At 44.7% G+C, this 14,427-nt stretch overlaps 1 protein-coding gene across 1 annotated transcript in view; it reads right to left on the bottom strand.

The window, feature by feature from the left end:
• The window catches only part of FAIM2 (Fas apoptotic inhibitory molecule 2), a 59,921-nt gene that overhangs the window by 996 nt on the left and 44,498 nt on the right, over window positions 1-14,427 (bottom strand). Inside the window, exons 9-11 of the mRNA XM_075850076.1 lie at window positions 9,906-9,993; window positions 9,335-9,430; window positions 9,145-9,198 (exon numbers count right to left, since the gene is read on the bottom strand). Coding sequence (XP_075706191.1) covers window positions 9,145-9,198; window positions 9,335-9,430; window positions 9,906-9,993 — 238 coding nt within the window. The remainder of the gene's footprint in view (window positions 1-9,144; window positions 9,199-9,334; window positions 9,431-9,905; window positions 9,994-14,427) is intronic.

Here is a 14,427-nt window from a genome sequence, read left to right as displayed (position 1 = left end):
TATCATTATAATATATATAATTATCTACTATAAAAATATGTATAGGGTTTGTTCAATGATGACAATGATTTCCCATATTAGAGTATGTGGACATCATAGATAGAGGCCCCCGCTTGGGTCCATTCTCTATGATACAGAGGGAAGAGCCACCCACAAAGAGTAGCTCTCGCACTGGCAGACACGGCTCATCCATCTTTTACATGGCGGGCCATTCATTTGATAAATAGCATGTCATACTACATTTGCCCCACAAAGGTCGCTGCAGGGGAAATGTATGGCTAGATGCGGATTCCCCTGATGATAATAGCTGATCACAGACGGTTAGAGCTGCTGGACCCGTGATGGTTAGCTGATCGCCAAACTGACTTCTGTTTACAAAGCGGTTGTCTTTCTAAAATAACTTTTTTAATAATACAAAGTCATTTTTGGAAAAAAAATCTCTTTTCAAGAGCGTAATTCAGTAATAGCCGCCATGAAATTCAAAGTCCACATCATTATTCAGCAGGCACTTTGAGAAAAACACAGGTGCCTTAAAGAGGCTCTGTCACCAGATTTTGCAGCCCCTATCTGCTATTGCAGCAGATAGGCGCTGCAATGTAGATTACAGTAACGGTTTTATTTTTAAAAAACGAGCATTTTTGGCCAAGTTATGACCATTTTCGTATTTATGCAAATGAGGCTTGCAAAAGTACAACTGGGCGTGTTGAAAAGTAAAAGTACAACTGGGCGTGTATTATGTGCGTACATCGGGGCGTGTTTACTACTTTTAATAGCTGGGCGTTGTGTATAGAAGTGTCATCCACTTCTCTTCACAACGCCCAGCTTCTGGCAGTGCAGATCTGTGACGTCACTCACAGGTCCTGCATCGTGTCGGCACCAGAGGCTACAGATGATTCTGCAGCAGCATCGGCGTTTGCAGGTAAATCGATGTAGCTACTTACCTGCAAACGCTGATGCTGCTGCAGAATCAACTGTAGCCTCTGGTGCCGACACGATGCAGGACCTGTGAGTGACGTCACAGATCTGCACTGCCAGAAGCTGGGCGTTGTGAAGAGAAGTGGATGATACTTCTCATCAGAATGCCCAGCTAGTAAAAGTAGTAAACACGCCCAGATGTACGCACATAATACACGCCCACTTGGACTTTTACTTTTCAACACGCCCAGTTGTACTTTTGCAAGCCTCATTTGCATAAATACGAAAATGGTCATAACTTGGCCAAAAATGCTCGTTTTTTAAAAATAAAAACGTTACTGTAATCTACATTGCAGCGCCGATCTGCTGCAATAGCAGATAGGGGTTGCAAAATCTGGTGACAGAGCCTCTTTAAACTGTACCTTATTTTAGGAATGGACTTTATGCTCCAACAGCTCCTATAAGAGGTCCATTCTCAAAATCAAGCACCTGCGCTCTGCTGCAAGAAAGTCAGGGGGGGAGGGCTGTTTCTGGGGGTGAGGGTTATGTTTTCCCTGCAAACCGGCAGGACAAACAATTATAGGGAGCAATTCAATAATATATGACAGAATTCCCAACCAGCACTTCAATTCTCATTACGGATCACATCCTCTTCATCTGCAGGGTGGCGTGGATTAGGCTCCATGTATGCTGATGTAATGTTTCTCTTACTTCCCTCCATTATCATCATTTTCAAAGATAAAACATGGCACAAGCCTTCCTGAAAGAGGCTCTGTCACCAGATTTTGCAACCCCTATCTGCTATTGCAGCAGATCGGCGCTGCAATGTAGATTACAGTAACGTTTTTATTTTTAAAAAATGAGCATTTTTGGCCAAGTTATGACCATTTTTGTAGTTATGCAAATGAGGCTTGCAAAAGTCCAAGTGGGTGTGTTTAAAAGTAAAAGTCCAAGTCCAAGTATTAGGTGCGTACATCGGGGCGTTTTTAATACTTTTACTAGCTGGGCGTTCTGATGAGAAGTATCATCCACTTCTCTTCAGAACGCCCAGCTTCTGGCAGTGCAGACACAGCGTGTTCTCGAGAGATCACGCTGTGACGTCACTCACAGGTCCTGCATCGTGTCAGACGAGCGAGGACACCGGCACCAGAGGCTTCAGTTGATTCTGCAGCAGCATCGGCGTTAGCAGGTAAGTCGATGTAGCTACTTACCTGCAAACGCTGATGCTGCTGCAGAATCAACTGTAGCCTCTGGTGCCGGTGTCCTCGCTCGTGGATAATACTTCTCATCAGATCGCCCAGCTAGTAAAAGTATTAAAAACGCCCCGATGTACGCACATAATACACGCCCAGTTGGACTTTTACTTTTAAACACACCCACTTGGACTTTTGCAAGCCTCATTTGCATAACTACAAAAATGGCCATAACTTGGCCAAAAATGCTTGTTTTTTAAAAATAAAAACGTTACTGTAATCTACATTGCAGCGCCTATCTGCTGCAATAGCAGATAGGGGTTGCAAAATCTGGTGACAGAGCCGCTTATTCTCTATCTTATACTCCACCTTCTCTTCACTACGTACAGTTAGGCCATATGGACATTTGTATATAGCAGATTGGATAGACCATACAGGATTTTTTAGGAAAAACTGTCCAGAAAGTTATGAATTCTTGAACTTGACTCGAGTCATTTTACAGCAATGGAGAAATGAATGTCGGCTTAACCCCTTAAAGAGGCTCTGTCACCAGATTTTGCAACCCCTATCTGCTATTGCAGCAGATAGGCGCTGCAATGTAGATTACAGTAACGTTTTTATTTTAAAAAAACGAGCATTTTTGGCCAAGTTATGACCATTTTCGTATTTATGCAAATGAGGCTTGCAAAAGTACAACTGGGCGTGTTTACAGTAAAAGTCCAACTGGGCGTGTATTATGTGCGTACATCGGGGCGTGTTTAATACTTTTACTAGCTGGGCTTTCTGATGAGAAGTATCATCCACTTCTCTTCAGAACCCCCAGCTTCTGGCAGTGCAGATCTGTGACGTCACTCACAGGTCCTGCATCGTGTCGGCACAAGAGGCTACAGTTGATTCTGCAGCAGCATCAGCATTTGCAGGTAAGTAGCTACATCGACTTACCTGCAAACGCCGATGCTGCTGCAGAATCATCTGTAGCCTCTGGTGTCGATGTGTCCTCGCTCGTCTGACACGATGCAGGACCTGTGAGTGACGACACAGCGTGATCTCTGGAGAACACGGCTGTGTCTGCACTGCTAGAAGCTGGGCGTTCTGAAGAGAAGTGGATGATACTTCTATACACAACGCCCAGCTAGTAAAAGTAGTAAACACGCCCCGATGTACGCACATAATACACGCCCAGTTGTACTTTTACTTTTCAACACGCCCAGTTGTACTTTTGCAAGCCTCATTTACATAAATACGAAAATGGTCATAACTTGGCCAAAAATGCTCGTTTTTTAAAAATAAAAACATTACTGTAATCTACATTGCAGCGCCTATCTGCTGCAATAGCAGATAGGGGTTGCAAAATCTGGTGACAGAGCCTCTTTAAGGACGCAGCCTAGTTTTGGCCTTAAGGCTCAGAGCCCATTTTTCAAATCTGACATATTTCACTTTATGTGGTAATAATGTCGGAATGCTTAAACCTACCCAAGCGATTCTGAGATTGTTTTCTCGTGACACATTGGGCTTCATGTTCGTGGTAAAATTTGGTCGATATATTCAGTGTTTATTGGTGAAAAATTGCAAAATGTAGAGAAAATTTTGAAAAAATTGCATTTTTCAGAATTTAAATGCATCTGCTTGTAAAACAGACGGTTATACCACCCAAAATAGTTACTAGTTCACATTTCCCATATGTCTACTTTAGATTGGCATCGTTTTTTGAATATTCTTTTATTTTTCTTGGACGTTACAAGGCTTAGAACATAAACAGCAATTTCTCATATTTTTAAGAAAATTTCAAAAGCCTTTTTTTTAAGGTACCTCTTGAGTTCTGAAGTGGCTTTGTGGGGCCTATGTATTAGAAACCCTGATAAAACACCCCATTTTAAAAACTAGACCCCTCAAAGTATTCAAAACAGCAGTTAGAAAGTTTTTTAACCCTTCAGGCATTTCACAGGAATTAAAGCAAAGTGGAGGTGAAATTTGCAAATTTCATTTTTCTTGCTGAATTTCAATTTTATTCATTTTTTTTTCTGTAACACAGAAGGTTTTACCAGAGAAACACTACTAAATATGTATTGTCCAGATTCTGCAGTTTTTAGAAATGTTCCACATGTGGCCCTACTGCGCTCGTGGACTAAAACACAAGCCCTAGAAGCAAAGAAGCACCTAGTGCATTTTGAGTCCTCTTTTTTATTAGAATATATTTTAGGCAGCATGCCAGGTTTGAAGAGGTGTTGAGGTGTCAAAACAGTAGGAATCCCCCAATAGTGACCCCATTTTGGAAACCACACCCCTCAAGGAATTCATTTAGGGTTGTTGTTACCATTTTGACCGCACAGTTTTTTCACAGCACGTATTTGAATTGGGCTCTGAAATGAAAAAAATGTCATTTTTTCCAATAAAATGTCATTTGTGATCAAAATTTCTTATTTTCACAGGGAACAAAATACCCCATTTTGTTTCCCAATTTGTCCTTAGTGTGGCAATACCCCATTTGTGGTGATAAACTGCCGTTTGGGCCCATGGGAGGGCTCAGAAGGAAAGGAGCGCTATATGTTTGTTGGAGTCCAGATTTTGTTGGATTAGTTTTCGGGTGCCATGTCGCATTTGCAGAGCCTCAGAGGTATCAAAGCAATGGAAACCCACCAAAAGTGACCCCATTTTGGAAACTACACCCCTCAAGGAATTCATTTATGGGTAATGTGACCATTTAGACTCCATAGTTTCTTCACAGAACTTATTTGAATTGGGCTGGGAATTAAAAAAATATATATTTTTTCCAATAATATGTCATTTTAGCTCAAAAATTCTTATTTTCACAAGAAATAAAATACTCCATTTTGTTGCCCAATTTGTCCTGAGTGCGGCAATACCCCATTTGTGGTGATAAACTGCCGTTTGGGCCCATGGGAGGGCTCAGAAGGAAAGGAGCGCTGTGTGTTCTTTGGAGTACAGATTTTGCTGGATTGGTTTTCGGGTGCCATGTCGCATTTGCAGAGCCCCAGAGGTATCAAAGCAATAGAAACCCACCACAAATGACCCCATTTTGGAAACTACACCCCTCAAGGAATTCATTTATGGGTGTTGTGACCTTTTTGACCCCATAGTTTTTTCACAGAACTTATTTGAATTGGGCTAGGAATGAAAACAAAATTTTTTTTTTCAAATATTATGTAGTTTTGGCTGAAAATTTCTTATTTTCACAAGAAACAAAATACCCCATTCTGTTGCGCAATTTGTTCTGAGTGCCGCAATACCCCATTTGTTGTGATAAACTGCCGTTTGGGCCCATGGGAGGGCTCAGAAGGAAAGGACCACCATTTGGCCTACTGGGGATTTTCTAGTGCGAAGTCATGTATGCAGAAGCCCCTGAGGTACCAGTACAGTTGAAACCCGCAAGAAGTGACCCCGTTTTAAAAACTACACCCTTAAGGCATTCAACTAGAGGTGTAGTGAGCATTTTGACCGGAGACCTACACCCCATAAACTGTAATGTGGGTTCTCCCGGGTATGGCAATACCCTACATGTGGCTGTTATCAGCTGCCCGGGCACACAGCAGGGCTCAGAGGGGAAAGACGAGGGGGGATAAGCTGTGTGGAGTGCATCAGGGTAAGTAAAATTGGGGTAAATTATAAACCAAGGGATGTATGATAAATTTTAAAACACTTTCATACAGAGCTCTGGTTATTCGGGACACGTGTCACATTGATATATTGTGTCATCCCTTATCGCCCTCTTATAGCAGACTTTGCACCTCTTTTGACTTTTTCCCTTCTTGCCAGTTTGGGGAACTTTTCCTGGAAAGTGTTGCCCTGGTACGATGCGTGTGGGCTCGCTTCCAGAAGTACTGGGTGCCCCCCCTTCTTGGTCCCTAAAGATTAGGTTCTTGATAACCACCTCTTGAAATTCCAGGAAAGTTCCCGTCTGGCCTGCACATCGACGTAGCATGTACGCATTGTACAATGCCATCTGTATGATGTGCCCGGCCAGCTTCTTATACCACACCGCATGGCGCTGTAGGGCTTCAGGGCTTGATCTTACAAGTCCATCCCTCCCATGTACCTATTGTAGTCCAGGATGCAGTCTGGTTTGGGGGTGGCCTTTCCTTCATATATCCTAAACCTGTAGGTATACCCTGATGCACTCTCACAGCTTATACATCTTCACGCCATACCTTGCCCTCTTACCCGGCAGGTACTCGCGGAATTGAACCCTCCCTTTAAAATCCACCAAGGACTCATAAATAGAAATACACTTCTCGGCGGTGTATGCTTGGAAAAACCGGGCACTGGAACGGTCTAATAGGGGTCTCCGTTTATACAAACGGTCAAAACTGGGGTCATCTCGGGGTGGGCACGGCTCATTATCAGTATAATGTAAGAAGCGAAGTATTGCCTCATTTATTTATTTTTTTAGGTTCCAGTTCAGTTCTGAAGTTGCTTTGAGGGGCCCATATATTAGAAACCCCTATCAAATACCCCATTTTAGAAACTAGACCCCTCAAAGTATTCACAACAGCATTTAGAAAGTTTATGAATCCTTTAGGTGTTTCACAAAAATTTAGAGCAAAGTAGGAGGTGAAATTTACATTTTTATTTTGTCAGAAAATCCTCTTTATACCATTTTTTTTATAACACAAAAGGATTTATCAGTGAAACGCAACTCAATACTTATTGCCCAGATTCTGCAGTTTTGAGAAATATCCCACATGTGGCCCTAGTGCGGTAATGGACTGAAGCGCCGGCCTCCGAAGCAAAAGGTGCACCTAGTGGATTTTGAAGCCTCTTTTTTATTAGGCACCATGTCCGGTTTGAAGAGGTCTTGTGGTGCCAAAACATTGGGAACCCCCCAAAAGTGACCCCAATTTGGAAACTAGACCCCTTGAGGAATGCATTGTAGTTTTCTTGGGGTGCATGCGGCTTTTTGATCAGTTTTTATTCTATTTTTAGGTGGCGTGGTGACTAAAAAACAGCAATTGTACGATTGTTTTTTTTTTTCGTTTTTTTTTACAGCGTTCACCGTGCGCTATAAATGACATTCACTTTATTCTGCGGGGCGATACGATTACGGCGATACCAGATGTTTATAGTTTTTTTTTATGTCTTATGGCGTTTGCACAATAAAATACGTTTTGTAAACAATCATTCACTTTTGGTGTTACCTTATTCTAAGAGCCAGAACTTTTTTATTTTTCAATCAATAAAGCCGTGCGAGGACTTATTTTTTGCGGAACGAACTGTAGTTTCGATCAGCACCATTTTTCGGTACATGCGACTTTTTGATCTCTTTTTATTCCATTTTTTGGGAGGTGAAGTGACCAAAGAATTGTGATTGTGGTTCGGTTTATTATTATTTTATTTTACGGCGTTCATCGTGCGGGATAAATAATGAAATAATTTTGTAGTTCAGGCCGTTACGGACGCGGCGATACCAATTATGTATAGTTTGTTTGTTTATATATTTTTATTAATAATAAAGGACTGATAAGGGAAAAGGGGGGATTTTTACTTTTAATACTTTTAAATCTTTTATTTTCTTATTTTTACACATCTTTTTTTAACATTTTTTTTTACTTTATTACTTTGTCCCACTAGGGGACTTGAGGGCAGGAGGCCCTGATCGCTAATCTAATACACTGCACTACATGCGTAGTGCAGTGTATTAGAACTGTCAGCTACTCACTGACAGCAAGCGTAGTGGGTCCTGACGTTGTCAGGACCCACCAGGCTTCCGTCTATGGCATAGCCGGACGCCATTGTTTGGTGTCCGGTTGCCATAGTCACCATCGCCGGCCGCTATCGCGTAGCAGGCCGGCGATGGCAGCTTAACCCCTAAAAAGCCGCGATCTGTATAGAACGCGGCTTTTAAGGGGTTAATCAGCGGGGACACAGCGATCGGTCCCCGCTGTAGGAGCTGTGACAGCTGCTGAACAAGACAGCAGCGTCACAGCTCCTGTATGGGTCGGGAGGACGGCCGAAACGGCCGTTACTCCCGAGACGTACTATTACGGCATGGAGCGCGAACGATACAGCTGCCATGACGTAATAGTACGTCAAGGAGCGGGAAGGGGTTAAAGAAGACCTACAGAGGAAACCCAACTTTTCTTCATAGCCCCCACCCTTATGGTCTCTCCATCTCTGCACTTCTTTTATGTATATAGTACACACTTCATCAGACGACACCTTGGATTTTAGATTTCACCTACTTTCTCTGTGCTATCCCACCAACCCCATGATTCCTCAGCACAATATCAAATAAGCTAGACCCAGTAACAACTCTGTCTTCTGGGATGACATTGTGATTATACTTCCCTCAGTATTGTCCTAACTAAAAATGTATAAATATGGGAGGCTGGACTGTAATCTTCTCCATTATAACAAGTGTGACAGGAGCCTGCCTTGTGATCATCAGTAACTGTGATAGGAGTTTGTATCCCCCTCTGTGTAGAGCCTGTGTGGTATATCCATGCAATTTTATCATACAGGAAGTTCTGGTGCCTATATGAGTGACACAGGCTTATCACATTGACAAAAGTAGAAAAAGTGTGTCACCGAAGCCGGTATCAGATTTCTATGCAACAGCCCCAGTGTAATAATTAGCAACAGAAGCCACAAGAAAAAGAACAGGTAAGAGACAGACACAAGGAGGAGTGCCTTAATAGAACACGTGGCAAATTTTTGTGTTGTTTGGAGTTTCCGTTTAATAAGCCAGTGAGACCACTCCAGGAGCCAGTTTGATTTATTTTAGTAGCCAGGTAGCGAGGAACTTACATAGACAGAAGGAGAAAACACCTAAAAAAAAGTTAGGCTCCAACAGCAAATTTTTGACTTTTTGGCTAGCATTCTATGGGAACCTCTCAGCCCTGTGGCTACCGTATTAGTATACTGGCTTTTCTTATATACCCCAGACACTGAATCTTTCCACACAATAGTACTGGTTGGAAAATAAAAACAATTAACTAGTTTTAGACATTATCCAATTAGCCTAAACATAGAATAAGATAAGAGCATACAGCATGTAGATACAGTCATTGCTCACACTTACCAAGGTAAAGGCAATGGCCCCAAGAACTGCATATATCGCATGAAGCCACGGCACCTGGAAAGATGTTTAGTAGTTACGTAAAGTAAATTTACTAATATTTTTTAGATTTCTTAGATTGAATGAATTACTGCTCAGTCCCTGAGTAAAATTGAATGATGATACACAACTCGTAAAAGGGCTAGTTACTTACATATTGGAATGGAATAAGGATAACAAGGAAAATTCCACTGAATAGAAGTACCATGACCAGCGTAAAGAGGACACCATGACAAGTAGTAAAGTCAACCTGCGAGACAAAAAATATGAGATATTAATTTGTTAAATTGGTGTAGAACTTTCACTGTAGTCCTGTCTTAAATGGATGGATACACTTGGTTATGATGCAGTACTACAGGCTTATAAGATAGAGCAGCTGTATTTTGCGCTGAGACCTGAATCCGTCAGTTCCGTAGAAATGACAGGTTCAGTGTCAGCGGGTCCTGCTTGTCTCTGACCCTCAAGATCTAACTGTAATCGATCACATCCAAGTTATGCACTTAGATGTGATCGATAGATTCTCGATACTGTCAGAGACACACATTACTCACTGTCACTGAACCCGTCACTCCTTCGGACCTGACAGATACAGGTTTCAGCGCTAGATATAGCTGCTCTGTATACGGTGGACAAGCAGCTGTATCTCAAAAAGTCAAAATAATTTCTAATAAAAAGTATTTTAAAAGTAGCACCAATAACACTGATGTAATACAATAATCTCCCACCTTAGTTTGGAAGCTGAACAAGGTGACGGCAAGGCAAACAAGAGCAGTAATTCCAAGACACAGGATCACAGACTTGGTGTTATAATAGCTGAGAAGAAAAAATATTGAGAAAATGAAAAATCTCTATTGTACAGGTATCGGTTTAGTATAATAAAATGGCAACATACAAGTTAGGCATCATGCACACGACCGTAGGGGTTTTGCGGTCCACAAAAAACACTGATCCGTTGCGGTCCATTTGAGTGCAAAAAAAACTTTTGTAATGGCAGGAAGGAGGTGAAGGGAACAAGTGAGCCCTAATCTACCCACCGCCCTGTCCCTGCCTACTTGCAACGACCCGCCCTAGGCGATGGGGTACAACTTGGCGGCGGTCCCTACGCTGTCTAAGTGCAAGGGAGTACAGTAGCCCACGGAACGCCGCGAGGAAACGGAGCGGTGAATGAGCCAGTCAGGATCAGGAAGTAGTGGAGTATACAAACGGGAGCACGGAGCAGAAGCAAGCCAGGGGCAGAGCAACGCAGGATAAACGGAACTGAAGCAAGGCAGAAGCACGGCAGAAGCAGGCTGGCGCAAGGCAGCAGTGGGGCCAGGAATCCAAGAAGAATAACAAGCAAGGAGGAAGAGAAAACGGCAGGTATAAATGGACAGGGGGCGGAGCTAACTCTGACTGACCAGGCCGTGATAGGCTCTCCCACTCCTGAGCCTGCCACCCTGATTGGTGGGAGCAGGTGTCAGTCTCAGAGGTCTGGCCTCAGGTGTCGACTGATTAATCCTGGGAGTATACCCAGACGTAGTGCCTGGCAGATCCTTTACAGTACTCCCCCTTTTATGAGGGGCCACCGGACCCTTACTAAGAGGACCCGGTTTAGTGGGGAAGAGAAGGTGGAACCTCCTGATCAATACCCCAGCGTGAACATCTCGAGCAGGTACCCAAGTCCTCTCCTCCGGCCCGTATCCTCTCCAATGGACCAGGTACTGGAGGGAGCCCTGGATCATCCTACTGTCCACAATCTTGGCCACCTCGAATTCCACCCCCTCAGGGGTGAGAACGGGAACAGGAGGTTTCCTCGAGGGGGACCAGGACGGGGAGCAGCGTTTCAGGAGGGAGGCATGGAAGACGTCGTGTATGCGAAAGGATGGGGGCAGCTCCAGACGGAAGGATACAGGGTTGAGGACTTCAATGACCTTATAAGGTCCAATAAATCGGGGAGCAAACTTCCTGGACGGGACCTTAAGGCGCAAGTTCCTCGACGACAACCACACCAGATCCCCGACGACAAACCGGGGGTTAGCAGAACGTCTACAATCAGCCTGAATCTTTTGTACGCTCTGGGACGCCTCTAGGTTCTTCTGAACCTGGGTCCAGACTGTGCACAGTTCCCGATGAACGTCCTCTACCTCGGGATTATTGGGACAACCAGGGGAAACGGAGGAGAACCTAGGATTAAACCCGAAATTACAGAAAAACGGGGAGACCCCTGACGAGTTACTGACCCGGTTATTCAGGGAAAATTCAGCGAGGGGAAGGAATGAGACCCAATCAAATTGACAGTCAGAAATGAAACACCTTAAATATTGTTCTAGGGATTGGTTAGTCCTTTCCGTTTGGCCATTAGTTTCGGGATGGAAGGCGGAGGAGAAGGATAGATCAATCTCCAACTTTTTACAAAAAGCTCTCCAAAATAAGGAAACAAATTGTACCCCTCTGTCCGAAACGATATTGACTGGGGCCCCATGGAGACGCAGAATGTGTTTCACAAACAAAGAAGCTAACGTCTTGGCGTTAGGTAGTTTCTTAAGGGGCACAAAGTGGCACATCTTGCTGAAGCGGTCTACTACCACCCACACCACCGACTTGCCCTGAGATGGAGGCAAATCGGTGATAAAATCCATGGAGATATGGGTCCAAGGTCTCTGGGGAATGGGCAAGGAACGTAGTAAGCCCGCAGGTCGGGACCTAGGGGTCTTGGACCTAGCACAGACCTCACAAGCGGCGACGTAAGCCCTAACGTCTTTAGGCAACCCAGGCCACCAATAGTTTCTGGTAATGAGGAGTTTGGTACCCAAGATGCCAGGATGACCAGATAGAGCGGAGTCATGGTTTTCCCCGAGTACCCTTAGCCGGTATTGCAGGGGGACAAACAGTTTGTCCCCAGGGAGGTTCCCGGGAGCTGAACCTTGATCAGCCGCGATGTCAGAGGCTAAGTCAGAATCAGTGGCAGAAACAATTATACCAGGGGGTAGAATACAAGCAGGATCCTTCTCAGAAGGAGGATTAGCCATGAAACTACGTGACAGTGCATCAGCCTTAATATTTTTGGACCCAGCCCTATAGGTAACCAAGAAATTAAATCTGGTAAAGAATAGTGCCCAACGAGCTTGTCTAGGATTAAGCCTCCGGGCAGATTCTAGGAAAACCAGATTCTTGTGGTCAGTAAGGACCGTTACCTGGTGTCTGGCCCCCTCCAAGAAGTGACGCCACTCTTCAAAAGCCCATTTAATGGCTAAAAGTTCGCGGTTGCCAATATCATAGTTACACTCCATGGGCGAAAACTTCCTAGAGAAGTAAGCACAGGGGCGGAGATGGGTGAGGGAGCTGGTACCCTGGGACAAGACGGCCCCCACTCCCACCTCGGACGCGTCAACCTCCACAATAAATGGCTCCCTTTGGTTGGGCTGAACCAGCACGGGGGCTGAGATAAAGCACTTCTTGAGGGTCTCAAAAGCCTGGACGGCCTCAGGGGGCCAATGGAGGACATCAGCACCCTTGCAAGTGAGGTCCGTAAGAGGCTTAGCGACGACCGAGAAGTTGGCAATAAATCTCCTGTAATAGTTAGCGAACCCCAAAAAACACTGTAGCGCCTTCAGGGAGGCAGGTTGGACCCATTCCGCCACAGCCTGAACCTTGGCAGGGTTCATGAGGAGTGAGGATTTGACCTAAAAATGGTATCTCCTGTACCCCAAACACACATTTTTCGGTCTTCGCAAACAGATTATTTTCCCGAATGAAACTGGAGGACCTTCCTGACATGCTCCACATGCGAGGACCAGTCCTTGGAAAACACCAGTATGTCATCAAGGTACACTACAAGAAAATTACCCAGGTAATCTCTCAGAATTTCATTAATAAAATTCTGGAAGACGGCAGGGGCATTACACAACCCAAAGGGCATGACTAGGTATTCGAAATGACCTTCGGGCGTGTTGAACGCAGTTTTCCACTCATCCCCCTCTTTGATGCGGATAAGGTTATATGCCCCCCGTAGATCGAACTTAGAGAACCATTGGGCCCCCTGAACCTGATTAAAAAGATCCGGAATCAAAGGAAGGGGATACTGGTTCCTTACTGTGACCTTATTCAAGTTCCGATAATCAATGCACGGCCTAAGACCACCATCCTTCTTCCCCACGAAGAAGAAGCCAGCACCTACAGGAGAAGTCGAGGGGCGAATGAAACCCTTGGCCAGGCATTCTTGGATATACTCCCTCATAGCTTTACGTTCAGGACATGAAAGATTAAATATCCTCCCCTTAGGAAGCTTGGCACCAGGCACCAAATCGATGGCACAATCGTAATCTCTATGAGGGGGCAACACCTCGGAGTCCTCCTTAGAAAACACATCAGCGAAGTCCTGAACAAACTCAGGAAGCGTGTTTACCTCCTCCCGGGGAGAAATAGAGTTAACCGAAAGACATGACATCAGGCAATCACTACCCCATTTGGTGAGATCCCCAGTATTCCAATCAAACGTGGGATTATGCAGCTGCAACCAGGGAAGACCTAATACCAGATCGGACGATAATCCCTGCATCACCAGTACAGAGCACTGCTCCAAATGCATGGAGCCAACACGGAGTTCAAAAACAGGAGTATGCTGAGTAAAATAACCATTAGCAAGAGGAGTGGAGTCGATACCCACTACCGGGATAGGATAAGGTAAATCAATAAAAGGCATTTTTAGAGACATAGCAAATTCCACAGACATGATATTAGCAGATGAGCCCGAATCCACGAAGGCACTGCCAGTGGCAGACCGGCCAGCAAACGAGACCTGAAAGGGAAGCAAAATCTTATTGCGTTTAGTATTAACGGGAAATACCTGTGCGCCCAAGTGACCTCCCCGATGATCACTTAGGCGCGGAAGTTTTCCGGCTGCTTATTCTTGTGCCTGGGACAGGTGTTCAGCAGATGCTTGTCGTCCCCACAATAGAAGCAGAGACCATTCTTCCTGCGAAACTCTCTACGTTGTCGAGGGGACATGGAGGCCCCGAGTTGCATAGGTACCTCCGAGTCCTCCGTGGAAGAGCGAGGAGACGGGACCTCGGGGGGAATCGCAGGGCAGTCAGAGGGGAAAACATTGAAACGTTCAAGCTGACGTTCCCTGAGACGTCGGTCACGTCGTACTGCTAGGGCCATAACCTGGTCTAGGGAGTCAGAAGAGGGGTAGCTAACCAGCAGATCCTTCAGGGCGTCAGATAATCCTAACCTAAACTGGCACTTTAGGGCCGGGTCGTTCCACCG

Source organism: Rhinoderma darwinii, chromosome 2 (assembly GCF_050947455.1).
Source record: "Rhinoderma darwinii isolate aRhiDar2 chromosome 2, aRhiDar2.hap1, whole genome shotgun sequence".
Lineage (NCBI taxonomy): Eukaryota > Metazoa > Chordata > Amphibia > Anura > Rhinodermatidae > Rhinoderma > Rhinoderma darwinii.
This window is presented reverse-complemented; position numbering and strand designations above follow the sequence as displayed.